Source organism: Phocoena phocoena, chromosome 19, assembly GCF_963924675.1.
Source record: "Phocoena phocoena chromosome 19, mPhoPho1.1, whole genome shotgun sequence".
NCBI lineage: Eukaryota > Metazoa > Chordata > Mammalia > Artiodactyla > Phocoenidae > Phocoena > Phocoena phocoena.
The window spans coordinates 10,781,645-10,800,519 of NC_089237.1; the positions used below are offsets into that span (position 1 = coordinate 10,781,645).

The window sequence follows — 18,875 nt, forward strand, 5'->3', positions numbered from 1 at the left end:
ATGGAGTGTCCTTCCTGCCGGCATATCTCCAAAGAGGAAGCCCCGAAGTTCTGCAGCCAGTGTGGACAGAAGCTGCTTCCTGTAGCCCCTGTACCAGGTAAGGCCCTGATGCGGCTGGGAGCCCAGTGGAGCTGGTGGTAGTGGGGCAGTCAGCTAAGTCCCACCTCCCTCCCTAGAAATGGAGACCTTAGCCAGCAGACAACCCAGGCCAGCAGTGACGTCTTCTATGGCTAAAGAACTCTTTCTAGAAGAGGCACTATTCTTAGAAATACAGTTTTATCTGCCCCTTTGCTGGAGGCATCTGTCACTTTTTAAAGAATTTCAGTTTCATTTCTTGGAGAGAACTTGGGGTTTTCCTTCTCCCTTGGGAGTGGGAAGTGTTGGGCTGAGCTGAGGAGTCCTAGAGGATTTCAGAGGATGCTGCATAGTAGCGGTATCCTAGGCCAACTTGGTGGGGGAGGGGTCCCCACAGCTTGCATAGGCCCCTTCCTGGTGAGGGGCAGCCGGTAGGTGCATGAAGGTAGAACCGTGTGTCAGGTGGGCCTCACCTGTGGACTCTGGTCGGTCCTTGATTCTCTCGGTGTCCTTGGCCTTGGACTGTCTCCCTGCCCTTCCTAGTACATACTAGGCATGCTCTGAGCGCAGGACTTTTGTACTGCCTTTTCGCTCTGCCTGGAACACACGTTTCCTCAGAGGGCAGCACATCTCCCCCATACCCTCCTTCCAGTCTTTGCTCAACTGTCTCCTTTCTTCTGGAGGCCCACTCTGACCACCCAGTTGAAAACTGTGCTCGCCCCTCCCCTTCACTCTGAATTGCACTTCCCCAGGCTCTTTGTCCTGATAGCACTTGGACCATACCAGGGTGGGGCTTCAGAGACATTTGCTCTCTTGTTCACTGCTTTATCCCAAGTCTCTTGTATGCTCCCTGGAACACAATAGGTGCTCAATAAATAATTGCTGAATGAACCAAAGAAGGTGCACTTTGAGGCAGGGATGAGATGGACACCCCCAGTTCTTTGATTGATCCTGTTTCTGCTGTATTTGTACAAAGTGCTCATGTTACAGATGCTTTCTTTGGACTGTAAGAGGTATGGAGAGGTGGCCGCTTTTTGTTGTCAGTTTTTTATTCATTTTCTTTTGCTTCTAACCCTTTGGGAGGAGCTTGGTGGGCAGCTGAGTGTCCACTCTTATCATTGATTCCTTGTCCAGATAATGAATCATAGCATGGCTGAACTCTTGGTGTCCAGGCAGAATTTCCCACCTGCCAGGACTCCCCACCCTGGTCACTAGAACATCTGCCTGACTAGGGGGCCTTGGGAGGAGGGGTCTTTGGGACCTCAGAGACTAAAAACACAAATAAAACCAATCAGCTAACCTGTGATTTGCCCGATCCTGTGCTAAATATTGAGGGAGGAGCTATCATCAATCCCCATTTTAGAGATGTCAAGACTGAAGCACAGAGAGGCTAAGTAACTTGCCCAGAGTTACACAGCTAGCAACTGGCAGAGAAGGGATTTTTGAACTCAGGAGCCAGAACCAGTACCCTGGAAGGAAGCTGTGGTTGAGGTCTTACTGGCCTAGCATGGTTGGGGAGGAAGTTTTCCTCTACCCTTCTAGGTCCTTCTGGTTTGTCTAAGAATTAAATTGACATGAGACAGATTAATGGGAGAAAATCAGAACTTCATTTGAGTCTCATGTCCTGTGCCTGGCATCTCCTGAGACTGATCCCTTTGGGAAGGCCTCCAGGAAAGCTTGCTGTCCCCTGCCACCCTTTAATTTTGTGTGAGGGGCTTTCCCAGGGCTGCTGAGAGCAACTGATGTGTTTTCCAACAGAACAGGGGAAAAAGCCTTGTCTGAGAACCCTGGTCACCTTCTAGTGTCCTGCCTGTCCAGGCAGGTAGGGAGAGCAGGCAAGGCAGCTGTCCACCTCGGCCCAGTCAGAGGTCACTCCAGGGCCCCCAACCATTAGCAGGGCATGGTCACTACCAAGATGGACAGCCCACACCTCGATGCTTGGCATCTCTGCCAGCTCCAGGGGCAAAGGCTTTGAGAGCTGTTGGGGGTTTGCTGTCTTCTGGGCTGCCTGCTTATCCTCTGCGAGCACAGTGAGTGCTGGACAGGGCCATTGTCCTTAGGGCTGGCTTGCTGGAGGCGGTCCCTTACCCGTCACTGGGGGTGGGGGTTAGGGACCAGGCCCTGGTCACTCAGAGTGGGTCACACAATAGGGCTGAGGACCCAGGTGTTGAATGGTGAGTCCTGCCTCTGACCCACACCCACTTCCTGCCTATGGACTTCTCTGCTTACTATTTACAGGAATGGAAACTGAAACCAAAATGTTGGGAGGCTTGGGTGAGCTGCAGGAGTTATTTCCACCTTTCAGCCACTTGTAGGTCTGCCAGGCCACCCAGCCTGTGAGCCCTGGGCATCCTGGACGCTGGGCTCCCTCTGGTGCTGCAGGTGGGGCCCGTTCCTCTGGAACTTGAGCAAGGTTGGGATCCATGGAGTCAGGAGAGGCTGCAGTGCAGGTGCCAGAGTCGCCAGGACACCTGGGTCTGGGCGGTGTGGGGGGGTGGGAGGCCACGCAGATAAAGGCGTGGAAGGGAAGTGTGTGGAGAGTTCCAGGCCACCCTGGGCATAGGTGGAGGGCGGCTGGCTTTGCCAGGGGTGATGTTGGTGCAGTCTGATGGTAGAGCAGGGGTGATGTTCATCTGGTCCGATGGTGGAGGGCTTCCAATGCCAGTAGGTTCAGCGGGGCAGGGGGTAGGGTGTGGTCAGGAGCCCCTCCCCCACCCCAAGTCACCCCTGTTCTGGTAGGTGCCCCAGGGAATCCAGGTGGGACTTCCTCCTTGAGTGCTAGAAGGTTATTTTTGCAGGGGCAGGGGAAGTTCTGGGAAATGCATTTTTTCTTTTATTTTCTGCATTTCCAAGTTTTTCTTGTCGATGTTTTTTTTTTTCAATTTTTAAATTTTATTTATTTATTTTTGGCTGTGTTGGGTCTTCATTGCTACGCGTGGGCTTTCTCTAGTTGCAGCCAATGGGGGCTACTCTTTGTTACGGTGCACGGGCTTCTCATTGCAGTGGCTGCTCTTGTTGCGGAGCACGGGCTCTAGGCACGCGGGCTTAGTAGCTGTGGCGCACGGGCTTAGTTGCTCCGTGGCATGTGGGATCTTCCCGGACCAGGGCTTGAACGCGTGTCCCCTGCATTGGCAGGTGGATTCTTAACCACTGCACCACCAGGGAAGCCCTGTCGCTGTTTTTTTTTTTTTTTTTTTTTTTTTTGTGGTACGCGGGCCTCTCACTGTTGTGGCCTCTCCCGGAGCACAGGCTCCGGACGCGCAGGCTCAGCAGCCATGGCTCGCGGGCCCAGCCGCTCCGCGGCATGTGGGATCCTCCCGGACTGGGGCACGAACCCACGTCCCCTGCATCGGCAGGCGGACTCTCAACCACTGCGCCACCAGGGAAGCCCTGTCGCTGTTTTTATAATGGAAAAAAGTAAGATAAGCAGGCTGAGACCCCTTAGGAGTCCAGGAGGGACTGGGGGCCGCTGGGGGAGCTCTGGAGGCAGCTGCGGTGGGCGAGGGGTGGCCCCAGGGTTTGCATGTAGCTGTGGAGGCCTCACTGCTCAGGGAAAGAGCTGCCCGCCTGCCAGCGCTTGTGGGTCCACTGATGCGGCCACTTGATTTCTGTGGCTGCCTGCACTGGCCTTTGAGTTTGTGCTGCAGGGAAGGATAACATTTCCCTCTTCCCTCCTAAATTCTTTGGCTGGTCTAACACTTAAATTCATAAGAGACAGATTAACATTTCATGTGTATGGGAGCCCATAAAAATAGGAGACCCAAAAGGCAGCCAGGTAATTGAAGCGTCTGTAACACCCTTACTTAAGGAGAGGGGTAGGATCTGGAGCTGCAAAGAGGAGGGCTTTTCACAGCAAGGCAGAGGAGAAGTTTGGAAAATAGAGGTTGCTCTATTATGCAGATAAGTTTTTTGGTAAATGGTAACTATAGTAATGGCTCTCTTCCTGGTATAGACCTAATTTAGGTATAGACCTAAATTTTTTTGTAAATTTAGGCCGTTGAGGGGGAGGCCAAGAGTTTTTCTTGAATCTGCTTAGTTTTAATTGTCTTTAGCACAAAATAATCCTCGTGCCAAAGTGACATATTTGGGGTGGGAAATTCTGCTCCCCTTCAATGCCCACCGCACCTGACCCAGGAGCTGCCTGGTGGTGAGAGGAGTGCATGGGCTGAGAGAGTTGCGTTTTTCTATGTGGTGGTTTTAATTTTTTTTAATTGTGATAAAAGATTTAAAACGATGATGGAAGGGATTTTCACAAACTGAAGTATGGGGAAGTCGTTTGGGCTTATACATGATTCAGCCTGAACTTTGTGTGAACTGGAACAGCCTGACTCATGGCCTGTCAAACATACCTCACACATGTGCTTTAACCATTAGCGACTCCACTTTGAAGATAAGGATAAATGCCTCCCTTGCTGTGGCGTCCACATCAGCACCCCCATCCCCATATTTAAGATTCACTTCCTAGACACCGGGGTCATACTGCCTTGCAGTGTACGTGCTAACCTACTTCATCTGAAACTTTGAAGGGATGTATCCCTGTCATGTTTGGTGTGTGTTCTTTGTTCTGACAAGATATAAAACTGCTGAAAACCATGCTTCGATGGAGCAGTTCCTCAGAACTACTGAGAGGCTGTCCTGGGCTATAGTCCTCAGTTTTGGTCAAATAAAACTCTCTTCTGTTTCTTATTATAGATTGATCATTTGCACGGACACACAGAATTTACCATTTTAACCACGTTTACGTGGACAGTTCAGTGGCATCAGGCACATTCACAATGTTGCACAGCCATCACCACCATCATCTCCAGAACTTCTTCCTCTTTTCAAACTGAAACTCTGTCCCTATTAGACACTAACTGCCCCTCCTCCTCCCCCAACCCTTGGCATCTGGCATCCTACTTTCTGTCTCTGTGACTTCTGCTGCTCTAGGGACCTCATATAAAAGCTTGAGGCATGCAGTACTTTCTTTAGCCTTCAGGACAAGGCAGCTGCAGCCCCTGTTTTCCAGCTGAGGGAGGGGTGGGGATTGCTGAGGGTGGCAGACCCAGAGCTGCTGTCGGGGCTCATTTGGGAGCCTAGGCATGGAGTCTGTGCCGCTGACTGATTGAGGTTGAACTAATTTTGTAGCAGTGATTTGGGGTTGCCTGTGAGGTCCCTGCCCTTCTCCCCTATTCATGTGGTAATCAGCCATTGACTGGATTTGGGAATCTGTCTGAAGGGGAGCTCAGACCCTCTTAGCCCTTTCTGGATACCTGTGTGTCTGTTACCTGCAGGCACACCTGTCTGCAGGGGCGCTGCAATAGGAGGTCATGCTGCCCAGCGTGCATGTACCTGGTGAGCCCATGCTTCATGGGGCAGGGACAGGAATTTGCTCTGATTCAGCCACAGTCCTGGGGGAAGGACCGTGGCCCTAGCGCTGTCCCTGGGGCCTATCCTGGCCTCTGAGCCTGGATTCAAGCCCTGCCCGCCCCCTTGCCAGCTGGGGGCCTGAGCAAGTCACAGTGTGGCGTGAGTACTTGACGGGTTAGCACGCAGAGTATCAAGTAGGTGCTAGTTAAGTTTTGCTCCTACTGAGTCCAGCTAGTTTCTTTTTTATTTTGATGATTGTAGACCAAGTACCTGCTGGTGCAAATGACCTGCATGTTACAGGAGGATATAAAAAATGGTAAAGCCCCCTCAGCTTACCCCCAGCCCAGGCCCTTCACATCCCCCATTAACACACCATTAACTGTTTGGTGTGTCGCCTTCCAGATGTTTCCTCCGCGTGGAAACATGCACACACGCACATGCGTTTCTATAAGCTGGTGCACTCTGCTTCCCTCATGTGGCACCGCTCCGTGGCCTCTAGTTGAGACCGGTCTCAGCTCTGCCACACGGCAGCCAGCCCCGTCCTGGACTCCTGTTCTTTTGCCACAGGTGCACAGGGCTGGGCTGGATCCTTGCACGGGATCTGCCCTTGAGGCCAGTCTGTCTGGAGGACAAGCTCCAAGGAGCAGCCTGCTGGCCCCCAAGGGCCGGTGCATTTACAATGGAGACCTTCAAAACCTCCCCCACACAAGGCTTCTTCCGGCCCCTCTTGTCTGCAGGGTCTTCAAGGTTTCATTTCCAGCTATACCCTGTCTAGGTTTGGGCCAGTCAGATGGGTAGAAACGGGTACCTCTTGGGTTCCACTGTCACTTCCTTCATTGGTAGGGAAACTAAGGGTTAAGAGCTCACTTATAATTCTTTTTCTTTGAACTGCCTCTTTTCTTTTGGGAAGATCCTTTTCTTCCTTTTTTAGGTTATTCTTACTGATTTTCACAGTCACTGGGGCTGTTTATATTGGAGGCAACTGGAAACCCAGCTCCCTGCTTCCTCGGCAGGAGGAGTACACTGGGCCGCACACGCTGTGTCCAGACCGAGGGGGTCAGGTCTACGCACAGCTCTGCATCTTTCTCAGGTCCCGACAGCCCTGCTTTGTCCTTATGCTGCTGCCCTCATGGAGGCAGACTGGTCGTTTTCAAGCATAGGGTCTGTTTGTCTGACTGGGCAGAAGGAGTTGATGAGTTCGAAACCCCAGTAACCAGCCCTGGACCCCTGCTATACTTCTGCCAATCACTGGGGCCACGGAAATGCCAGGTTCTGATTGAATCAGGCTAATGGGGGGCCACCCCCCCACAGTGGAGGCTGGGGGAAGAGAGAGGAGGTCAGGATGCCCACAGTTTATCATCAAAGGACAGTGGCCCCGGGCTGTCGTGTGTTAAAAATACTCTCCCAGCTTTATTTAGTTCTTTGGCCTTAAGGTTCAAAGTGTGTTTGTAGTTATTTAATGTATTTGTTAGAAATTCTGATTCCTGTTAATTGAAATCATCCAGCGAAGCCTCCTGAGGGGCTTTATGTTCCAGGCGCTGGGGACTCCAAGAACGAGGCCACTGGTCCCTGCCTTCCAGAACTTACAGAGGAGGGCGGTGATACGACTGGGCACCGGGAGAGGGGAGTGGAAGGCGCTTTTGGAAGTTCACCCTCCTCCCCGCGTGGGCCTGGGGCCTTGGGGATCAGTCTAAGGGAGGCTTCCTGGCAGAAAACCATCTGGAGTGTGTGTGTCTCTGGGGGGGCCGTCGAGACCCAGGTTTGAAAATAGGTCCCCTGAAGGATTCAGTGTGTGTGTGGGGTCACTGTATCAGGCTCTTGGTGCTGTGGGTGTCAGCTCTAAATGGGTGTGAATTTGGAGACAGACCAACCCCCAGGACACACGGATGGATGAGTACAGGGAGGTGTTGGGAGACCCCTGGGCCCTGCTGGGAGACGGGCTGGGAAGGGGGAGCCTGCCCCTGGGGAGAGAGGGGGGCTGCTTTTGAGAGGGAGGGCTGGGCGGCAGTCCCGGTTTGGAGCTCTGTAGAGTTTGAGGTGTCGCTGAGACATCAGGGTCTGGGGCTGTGCTGATGCAGACACAAGGAGGCGCTGGACTGTGCTCTCTTGCTGGGCTGGAGCCAGGGTCCTGGGTCCCTCTTGCCCACCAGACAGCAGAAATTGTACCAGGCTTGCCTCACCACACGCAGGGCGGGATCTCGAGTGGGGAGAGGGCTAATCTTGGACAACGCTCGTGGGAGGAGTCCAAGTTTTCCTTCGTGACGTTCACTTGTTTTTCCGAGATGTGACCCCTGTGCGTCTGCCTTTGTAGATTCTGAGAACAGCCTCGAGGCGACACCGGCCCCGGAGGGAGAAATGGAGTGTGGACAAGAGCTGAGGGCGGACAGCAGCCCTTTCTTTTCGCTGGGCTCAGGTGATTTGCAAGAAAACCTAGATGAGCCCTGTTCGGACGTCTCCTGGCAAATGCAGAGAGTGAGTGCCTGGCCCCTGGGGAAGTGGGTCTGGGAGGAATGGTTCTGCCCGTCCACCTGCTCTGCAAGGATGCTGTTTCTTGCTGTGGTTTCATCAGTGGCTGAACAAGGTCCCGCATGTCCCCACAGCATCTTCTCTGGGAAAACGTTATTACTCTGATGTGCAGCCCGTTGGCCCCTGCATGCTGGGCTGTGCCAGAGCCGCCCCTTCTGTGCCTGATTCATCGCAGGGTCTCTGGTTTCCCATCCCCCTTCCTTTTCCTCCCACCATATACCCAGCACATCGTGTCTCCCAGATGCTGTGCTTGGGCTGGTGCTGGGTGCCTGAGCTTCTGCCACGTGGGTATCTGGCTCTTCTCTGGGCGTTTTGCATGGACCATGCAGTCTATAAGGCGCCTCCAGGCTCTGAGGAAAGGGGGGTGCTCGGGAAATGCCACCAGTTACCCAGATGTTCTTCCTTGAAGGGGAAGCCAAGCTGTCTGCTCTCCTTGTAAGTGTCAGACCCCGAGAGAGCGTCTCCTGAGTAAGTGACCAGGCTGGAGCCCAGGCGAGGCTTGCAGAGAGTTACCTGGGCAGATTCAGGGAGAATGATGGGGGAGAGCTCCCCACACTGAAGTCTAGCCTGTCCAGATGCAGACAGCCGGGTCTGTTCCCTGGTTTCTTACAGGACTGGGCGGGACATTGTCTCTCTGCCTGGTAGGGGCTGGTTTCTTGTCTGGTCCTCAGTTGTTCTTTGTGGTCAGACAGTGTGGGAGGTACTGCAGCTGGCAGTGTTGCAGCCCTTTGTGAGTGTGTGTGTGCATGCATGTGTGAGCAAATGTGTGTACATAGTAAATGTGTGTGCACTCGTATGAGAATGCATGTGTGGTATATGTGTGTGTGTGAGTGTGTGGGGTAGTTGTGATGTGTATATGTGAGTGTCCTTCCCCTTGGACAGTAATCCTGTCCAAAGCAGGGTGGCCAGCTCCCATCCTGGGCCCCGTCAGACACTGAAATTTGGGGTAAATGTTTTTTTTTTTTTTTTAATAAATTTATTTATTTATTTTTGGCTGCGTTGGGTCTTCGTTGCTGTGTGCAGACGTTCTCTAGTTGCAGTGATCGGGGGCTACTCTTTGTTGCGGTGCGCAGGCTTCTCATTGCAGTGGTTTCTCTTGTGGAGCATGGGCTCTAGGCATGGGGCTTCAGTAGTTGTGGTGTGTGGGCTCAGTAGTTGTGGCACACAGGCTCAGTGTTGTGGCATGTGGGCTCTAGAGTGCAGGCTCAGCAGTTGTGGTGCACGGACTTAGTTGCTCCATGGCATGTGGGGTCTTCCCAGATCAGGGTTCGAACCTGTGTCCCCTGCATTGGCAGGTGTATTCTTAACCACTGTGCCACCAGGGAAGTCCCTTGGGTACACTCTTAAAGTGAGTATCAAGAAACACACACCATTAGGAAGTAAGTGTATGACACTGTGATTGAAAATGGTATTGAGCCCAGCAGGATTAGGGCTTTTTTTTTTAACCTTGACTGAGTAAGTTTAAGCTTCTCTTGGAAGAAAAAATGAGCAGGAATAACCAAGAAAAATTTTAAAAAGAAAAGCCTTGAGTGGGACTTGATGTATTAGATGAACAAAAACATGTTTCAAAGCCAATTAAAACAGCGAATCTTGGGGCTTCCCTTGTGGCACAGTGGTTGAGAGTCCGCCTGCCGATGCAGGGGACACGGGTTCGTGCCCCAGTTCGGGAAGATCCCACATGCCCTGGAGCAGCTGCGCCCGTGAGCCATGGCATCCGGAGCCTGTGCTCCGCAATGGGAGAGACCACAACAGTGAGAGGCCCGCGTACCGCAAAAAAACAAAACAAAACAGTGAATCTTGGGAGGAGTCAATGTACCCGAATAGCTAATCCAGAAACAAACCCTAATGTGTATAAAAACAGTTGGAGAAAATATACATAAATATTTATCTGACCCATGGATGGGGAAAGATTTTCTAGTAATTAAAGCAAAGGTGAAAAATACAAATAAAAGATTGGTATATGTGACTCCAGAAAAAGTCTTAAAAGAATTAAAAACCTCATATCATGAGTACAAATGAAGGGCAAACAGTTTAGGAAAAATACGTATTTGTATGTACATAAAAAGATTTGTATTTACATAACATTTTTTTTTAGCAAAGAGTGAGTTGCCTCAATATGTCAAAAGCTCTTCGAAATCAAGTAGAAAACAGTAACCAACCCAATAGAAAGATGGGCCAACAATAGATATAGTCCACAATAGAGAAGATAGAAATGGCCATTAAACGTTTAACTGTCCCACCTCTGAATCAAACACTCAAAAGAGCTGCAAGGTTTTATATTAAACCTATCAAACGAACAAATTGAGTAAAAGTCAGCATTTGCAGCGATGGGGCAGTTTTCTCCCTGCAGGTGAGAGTAATGTGGTGGGACCCCCTGTGAGGCAGGTGCCCCCTGCTCTTCTGCTTCTCTACTGTCATTGTCAGAAAATAACCTCAGGCATGTGAGATTTCATTTGAAGATTTTATCACAGCCTTAGTGTTTTATGGCCAAATGTTGGAGTCCACCTGAATATTCCACCCTGGGGAGTGTCATTTGTATCATCCTTATGGCAGAAAGTACTGTGGCTTCCAACTGTTATTTCTGTCAAAGATTAAAGATATGAAGGAATTCTTGTAATCAAATCAGATAGATAAATAAAAAGATAAAGGACAATGAATAGTAGAGTGATATCAGCAAAAATGGCAGAGAAGGGAACTCCGAGGGCCTGTCCCCTCAGAGAAACACCCCAGTAAGTGAGAACTGTAAGAATAAACTTTACTGGAACTCTGGAAAGTAGTCTGAGGTTTGCAGTAACCAAGTGAGCGCAGAATCAAGAAAAAGGGGCTTAACCTGGTAGGAGAGCTTTGTGGTGCCGTAGCTCAACCTTAACTCAGCCGTGCCCTCCTCTCCTGCGTGCTGGTGGTCTGAGGATGACAGCCTCGTTCTGATGTTCTGCTGTGGGCTCCCCGTTCCGGAGGGGGCCGAGCAGACCTGTCCCCAAGGAAGTATGTTGTGACCTGTCTGGGAGTTCCCAGAAGGAATAACACAGGGCACTTGCCTTTTTTACACCTGACTCGGAATTAACTCTCTAAGGGTGGAAAAGCAGCTGTGCAGAGGGTGTTCCTCAAAAACACTGAAGGCAGATGGAAAGGTGCTACCTGCGCTCCCCCCACCCCGGGTGGAAGGTTCCAGCTGGGGTCACCAGCAGATGTGCTGGAAGCCTGGGGTGAAAAGCCTGAGAAGAAGGTTCCTCTGGGGAATAAGATTTTGAAACAGCTACCAGGATTGGTGAGGAATCTGGAGAAAGCCACGCAGGTGCCCGGAGCTCACCCAGGGGCTGGGTACGGGGTTCCTCCTGGTGGGACGAGAATGATGGAGTTACATGGAAGTGATGGTCATACAGTACTAAATGCCACTGAGTTGTGCACTTTAAAGTGGTTAACTTTAGGTTATGTTATGATCTTCACCTCGATATAAGAAAACTGTGTAATATTGTCATAGAAGGGGATTTAAAAACAAAAGCCTGAATGCACACTTACCCACACACGAGAAGCCAGATGCAGTGAACACAGGAACGCTGGGGGGTTGTCTGGTGATTAGCTCCTGAGGGCTTCTGTGACTGTTGCCAGTCCCTGCAGTGACCTTATATAATCCTAGTAGACAGTGGCGTGTGTGTGGTCGGAAGGGCCTGTGGGCGAGGCCGTGATGTTCTAACAGTGGTGGGATGACATGCGGGGGACCAAGGGAAAAGGCCAGAACCAGGACCTGGACCACTTGGCCTCATCCCCAGCCGTTGAGTGAGTGAGCCCTTCACCCGGCTGTCGTGCGGTGGGTGCAGGGGTGTTGGGGTTACGGGCCGTGGGGAGCACCTGTCCCTACCTGCCCTTCCTGTGGTGGCCCTTTGGTGCTGACTGACAGGGCGGCTTTGGTGGTTCTTGCTTCCAAATGGATTCTTTCTCCCCCTGGGACAGCTTCCCCCGCCCTGTGAGGAAGAGGGGCACAGGATGGAGCCCAGAGAGTTGGGTTGAAGGCGCCTACTGACCCTGTGGTTCCTTCCAGTGTCACCTCGGTCCCCATCGTCGGCTTCCTTCTGGGAGGGGATGGAGCCAGCCTGGGTACCTGGCGCTGACTGGGGTGGGCTTTGCGCCTGGGCCACCCATGTGCTCTGACCCGTCTCACCCCCTGGGCCTTTGCAAGTACCCCTCGGAGAACTCCCCTTCCCTTTCCACGCTGACTGCCTGCCCTCCCCAACACTCGGTCAGAGGCTCATGGTCTTTCCCCTTGTCCGTCCCTGAGGGCAGTGCCAGCCATGAGGCCCCCATGTGGGAGGCCCAGGTACCCTCCCCTGACCTGCACCCAAGGGGAATGGCGCAGGACTGGCTCTGTGCTCCCTGGGGTGTGCCATCCAGAGGGGTTGGGCACTGCCCTGCGTGCCCCCCGTCCCCGAGAGCCCCCTCGAGGCCTGGCCTCAGGTGCTGGGCTGCCTGCTCCTCCAGGAGTGTCCCCACAGCTGCATCTGTGTGGAAGCACCGGCCTAGGCATTGTGATGGAGCTTAGGGAACCAGGGCCTGGGCCTGCTTGCATGGGAGGTCCGGTGTGCCAAGGCTTACAGGCACCAGCTCTAGCATGGGGCAGCTTGCCTGCATGGATTTGCTCTGCCTGCCACCTGCAGGACCCTTTCTTGGGTTCCCTACACCCGGGACCCTGTGCCTGCTGAGCCTGGACGCCCCGGGGGCTGGGGGGCTGGTTTAGTCCTCACTCGAGAGCATCTCTCTGCCTGGGCCTGAGTTAGGGGTCCCTTAGGTCCTGATGGAGCGGGGCCTGTGGTCACCCTGTCCTGTCTGAAGGGGGTCATGTTTCAACAGGAAGTTGCGTCAGAGGGTTTTGTAGATGCGGCAGGCGGCGCATCCACATCCGATGAGCTGGAGGCTGCTAGTTACTCTGCCTGCAAAAGAAGAAAAGAGGATGCAACCCCGTTTGAGGTCCCTGACGCGTGCTCTTCAGACTCTGAGCAGGTAGTTTGCATAAATAGTGGCACACAATGCCTCCCTCCGAGGCTTGCATGAAACTGAGCCCCACACCTTCTCTGATGCTGAGGATGGCTGGTGGGGAGGTGCTTTTCACTCCTACCTGGGCTGGTCTAGGAAGGAGCCATGCCTTTAGGTGTCAGCTCTTGTGACTCTGAGGATGTTCTGCTAACACTGAATTTCAGCTTTATTGTATGTGGCGCCCTACCCCACTTTTCCATCCATCTTTTAATTTCTTGTGCAGCTATCTTCTTTGGTTCCTGGGAAAACTTACCCCGAAAGCCCCACAGGCCATACAGATTCTCTTCATGGAAAAGAGCAGCGGGGGCCTGGGTTTTCCGTGGGAGCTGGGACCAGTCTGGTGGGAGTCAAAGGCCGAGCCTCTGCTGGGGCTTAGAGAAAACCCCCAGTCTCTGCAACTGCCAGCGCCTGAGGTTCTGGGCTCGTGTTCTGAACCCCAGCTGTGCAGAGGAAGCCGCTAAATTTAGTCTCTGGTTTCTGGAAGTTCAAATCCTGACTTCTTTCATTTTCTATGGCATTTGTGAGTCTTGCAGATTTCACGAATAATATCAAAAGTGAAACTAGCTAATATATATAATGGAAGTATATTTGCTTTTGAGGAAAAGCAGTGAGGCTTCAGACATTGAAGAGTGATGTTTGTGGTGTTTAACTATCAGTCTTTTACAGAGTGGTGACATTTTTCGTGAGTAAGATGGCCATTGATTCATTTAACAAAGATTTATTTGAGCAGCTGCTGCCTGTGGGGCACTGGGTGCTCGGTGTGAGGGGGAAGCATGTAAACCAGGTGTGGTCTTGCCTCTGGGCTTGGATCTGTTGGTTAGTTGAGAACAGAAGCACCTTGGGAATTCCCTGGCCATCTAGTGGTTAGGACTTGGTGCTTTCACCTCCTGGGGCCAGACTTCAGTCCCTGGTTGGGGAACTAAGATCCCACAAGCCATGTGGCACAGCCAAAAACAAAAACAAAAAAAGCAAAAGCACCTTGTAGGGCTTCCCTGGTGGCGCAGTGGTTGAGAGTCCGCCTGCCGATGCAAGGGACATGGGTTCGTGCCCCGGTCCGGGAGGATCCCACATGCTGCAGAGCGGCTGGGCCCGTGAGCCATGGCCGCTGAGCCTGCGCATCCGGAGCACGGGAGAGGCCACAACAGTGAGAGGCCCACGTACAGCAAAAAAAAAAAAAAAAAAAAGCACCTTGTAAATACAGCAGACATCAGGGTGCGAGCACTAACAGAAAATGGAGGTGGGTGGGTGGAGAACCCCTTCATGATCTACACAAACAGGAAAACCAAACTGCAAATAGATTTTCCCAGAAGGAAGGTTTAATATCGTAAAGATGTCAGTTCTCTCCTCAGATGTATACATCCAATTAGCCAATTAATGTGTAAAAGTAGTATTGTTCCCAGTGGGTCTGTTTTTGCTTTTGTTTTTGTTTTGAAATAGATAAAAGACTCTAAAGTCCATCTAGAGTATAAATTGGCAAGAGTTCCTATGAAGAATGTAGAAAAGTAGAACAATAAATGGGAGATTTGACATCAAAATGTATCATGAGCTATAAACATAGCAATATAACATCCTAATGGAGTAACAGAGACCCATCAGGGAGGGTTGACGTAGAACATCCAGACACAGATGTGAGCATTTATGGCAGTTGAGTACGTGATAAAGGACTCATGTATCAGAGAGTAAAGTTGTGTTAAGTAAGGGGTGTTTGAACCGTGGCTCACCATTTGGAAAAAATGGTTCTTTACTCATACTAAACACTAAAATATATACCAGCTTGGTTGACCATGTTAAAGTAAAATACACCCTAAAAGTTCTTGTAAATATAGGTGACTATTTATAAAATTATATAGATATTCCTAAGGCTCACCAAAACAACCCCTTAAATGCTGATAGGGGCACAAAAATATTCCAGATTCTGAGTTAGAGGGGACCATTCAGCAATAACGTGGAAAAGCAGATGGCTAGAAAACATTTGCAACATGTGACAAAGGGTTCACGACTGGAATACCTAATCAATTCTCTCAAAGAAATAAGACATCCACGCACTAACAGAACAATGGGTGAAGGACATAAAAGGCAGTTCCCAGGAGAAAGAGGTAAGTGGGCAGCAAATGTGGGATAGTTCTCCTGGAGGGGTGATCAGAGGAGAGCACATGCCCGCTGCCCAGAGGCTGCCCTGTTGCCTCTCAGATGGGTGGGGTTTGGTTTTATTTATTTACATATTTTATTATTATTTTTCAGATTGAAGTATAGTTGATTTGCAGTGTTTCAGGTGTACAGCAAAGTGATTCAGTTATGTATATATTACATATATAGATTCTTTTTAAGAATCTTTTCCATTATAGGTTATTACAAGGTATTGACTGTATTCCCTTTGCTGTATAATAGGTCCTTGTTGTTTATCTATTTTATATATAGTAGTGTGTATCTGTTAATCCCAAATTCCTAATTTATCCCTCCCCCACATTTCCCCTTTGATAACCATATTTGTTTTTATGTCTGTGAGTCTATTTCTGTTTTGTAAATAAGTTCATTGGTATCATGTTTTTAGATTCCAGGGTTTTGGTTATATTAAAAAGAGGGTTTGGGCTGGTGGCTGCCACCACAGGTGTGGTGACATCCACCAGTCTGCTCTTGGGGGCTGGGGTGTGGTCTGGGGTCCGTGTGATGGGCTGTTATCGTGTCACCCTTTCTCCCAATGGTTGTCTTCCAGGAACTGGGTCACGTCCCTCCAGGGGTCCGTCTTGCATTTACTGCCATCTTTACACAGTTGCACCTCCCAGGCCCTCCTGGTTCTGCGGGGTCGCCTAGCTCACTGTGGTGTGTGCTTCCTTGTTCTTTCCCTGCTGACAGCGCCCTTCCTTCTAGAAGGCATACCTGACCCATGTTCCCTGGGGAGGGCGGCTGGCACCTGTTCATGAGGTCAGAAACCTCCCACCAACTTCTGTGATGCCCAGAAGGCATCTGGTCACACACGTGTCACAGAGGGATCCTCCTGTACTGTGCCATGAATGATACAGGAGCCCTGAGGATGCTGTGGCCCAAGCATATCTACCAGAGCCTGACATCTTATGCACCAAAGCTGTTAGAACATGATTACCTAGACTTATTTGGGGCTTCTGTAAAAAGGAAACACCCTACTCGGAAGTTTGAGTATTTTAACCATTAGAAATCTTTTGGTTGCAAATAATTGAAACCCAGCTCTGGTTAATTAATACAATAAAGGGAATCTGTCACTCACGTAACTGAGAAATCCTCAGGTAGACCTAGCTGCATGCGAGGTTTAATCTGGGCACCTAGATGATATTCCCAAAGTCCGGGTATCTCTCTGTGTCTTTGCACTGCCTTTCTCATGTCAGTTAGCTCCTTGGCCTCTCAGAAGCAGTTTCCACCACTGTGGACCCTTCCACAGTTATCTACTTCCCACTGCATCATTCAGGGGACAAGAGAATGCCTCCTTCGGGGGCTTCCAGAGAAGGAAGAGGAAGCGTCTCTTTCCCAGGGGAAGCTCTCCTCAAACCTCAGTGGCTGTGATTGGAATACATACCCATCCCTGAAGCAGTCACTGTGGCCAGGGTGGTATGCTGACCCTGCAGCTGGAGTAGAGTTAATCCTTGAGCCACTTGGCTGAGAATGGGAGGTTCAGGGGACCATTTCCTGGAGTGGGGGAGTGGGAGCAGGACGCCACGCAGCTGGCGGGGCAGGGATGGTCCAAGCACCTCTCCAAGGCTCCAGAACTGGTCCAGTCAGGCTTCCTCAGCACATCCAGGAATCGTGTTGTTCCCTTAGTAGAGATTCTTGTTGGACTTTTTCCTGATGGACCCTCACTTCGTCCTCGGCATTCCCTACTATGGAGTCTTAGTTCCCTTTTGCAGTTGGCTAGCGTCTAATTGAGAGGCCAGCCCTGGTCCTAATGATACCACTGGTTGGGATAGGTCAGGCTGGGGGTCAACCTGATCTTTCTAGTTCTCATCCCAGTTTCTTTTCTCTTGCTGATTCTGCAAAGCCCACCTTATGTTTGTAGACAGACCCCCCACCCCGCTCCCCCCGCTAAAGCACTGCCCACGTGTGTCATCCCAGTTCTACAAAAGTGGAAACTGAAGCTGAGAAAGGTTACTTGGGTCTGGAAACGGTGGGAAGGAAGGCTGCAGAGCGGGAGCTTGGGCAGTGCCTGTTTACTAGAAGGAAGTGCTTGATCAGATGCCAGGTGGAAAGGTGACACTGTCCTCAGCCCTGCCGTTCTCCCTGAGTCGGCAAAGCACTTGCTGTTGGAACCACACTCCTTCTCGGATTGGACTCGGACCCACTGTCTTTTAATTGAAACTGCTCACCTGGTCTCGGGGCTTAATGAAACTCAGGTTCTTTTGTCTCATCACAGAGATAATTCAGCATGAGGCAAAGCGATAGACAAAGAGTGAGTTTGTTAGCATAGGACACTTGTGACAGATACAAGTGGGCAGGCAAGGGAGTGCAGCCCCAAGAACAAAGAGGGCTACATTTTTATAACCAAAGAAAAAGTGGGGAGGGGAGAAGACCACCTTCTTCCTCATTTTTGGGTAGACATCAAGGCTTACATCATTAGTTCCTCCTTTGACCCTATATATGGTCTAACAGGGACAATCATGGCACTATTTAAATCACATATGTGTTAGCAAAAGGATGGTAACATACACTAAAATATTGTAATTCATCTAAGGTTTCAGTATAGTGTCCTCTTTCACCTAGTTTCTTTCCCCCCCTCACCTATGCTCCCGTCTTGACTACATTCAGAAATGCTACTCTTTGGGGACCATTAACTCCCTGACTTCAAGTAACAAGACCAAGACCCCATATCTATTGTCTTGTGTTTTAACTATCAGAACCTGTGGCTTGAGTGTGCCTGGTGCTTGGATGTGCCTGGTTTTCCTTCAAGGTAGCGCAGATTATTGCTAGGTTGCTGGATTCTTTTCTTGCGTGGTCATTGGCCTGCAACAGCTTCCTAAGCTCCCTTAAAATTCCTTTTCTGTCTTTAATGCCCTAGTGGGATTTCTAAACTAACTTTAATTATTCTACTCTCTCCCTGTCACTATCAGTGCAGGTGAAGGCAGAGGACCCCTGGGAATTGGGGCAGAGCTAGTGGGCCCACTTAGCCTCCAACACGTCAGCTTTTGTCAAGCGGTTTCACTGACTTTCTGTCCAACAAGTCAGTGTTCCCACCTGTCACCCCCACATCCTGCTATAGGTACCATTTCAGGGTCCGCAGCACCACCCTTCTGTGTGCTCCTGACCCAGCACTCAGGTGAGTGAATGAGGCTGGCCTGCCTTCCCCCAGACTGGGGTCTCCTCTCTGCTCTCCCTGTATGGGAGGCCTTTGTTCTTTTGATGGAAAAACAAACTGATGCTCATTATAAAATCAGAGGTGTATTCTGACCAAACCCCTCCCCCACCCTCAAGAAGTAGCAAACTGTTGTTTTTTTTCTAATTAATTCTCTTTGGGCAGGAATAGGAATAGCCTTTATGTATGCATATAGAGCTGGCGCAGTGTAGCTTTTTTTTTTTATAATGTTGTACATTCTTTCTTTATAAATTTATTTATTTATGGCTGCATTGTTGCTGCGCGCGGGCTTTCTCTAGTTGTGGTGAGCGGGGGCTACTCTGTTGCGGTGCACAGTCTTCTCCTTGTAGTGCTTCTCTTATTGTGGAGCATGGGCTCTAGGCACGCAGGCTTCAGTAGTTGTGGCCCATGGGCTTAGTTGCTCCACGGCATGTGGGATCTTCCCAGACCAGGGCTCGAACCTATGTCCCCTGCATTGGCAGGCAGATTTCTTAACCACTGTATCACCAGGGAAGCTCCCGCAGCATAGCTTTTGAACTGAGGTATAATTGGTATTGAGTGAAATGCACAGGTCTTCAGGGCG

At 50.6% G+C, this 18,875-nt stretch overlaps 1 protein-coding gene across 1 annotated transcript in view; it reads left to right on the top strand.

The window, feature by feature from the left end:
• Window positions 1-18,875, top strand: part of RNF213 (ring finger protein 213) — a 107,536-nt gene continuing 88,661 nt past the window's right edge. The window contains exons 1-2 of the mRNA XM_065896446.1: window positions 1-97; window positions 7,736-7,896. Of these exons, the coding sequence (XP_065752518.1) occupies window positions 1-97; window positions 7,736-7,896 (258 nt within the window). The remainder of the gene's footprint in view (window positions 98-7,735; window positions 7,897-18,875) is intronic.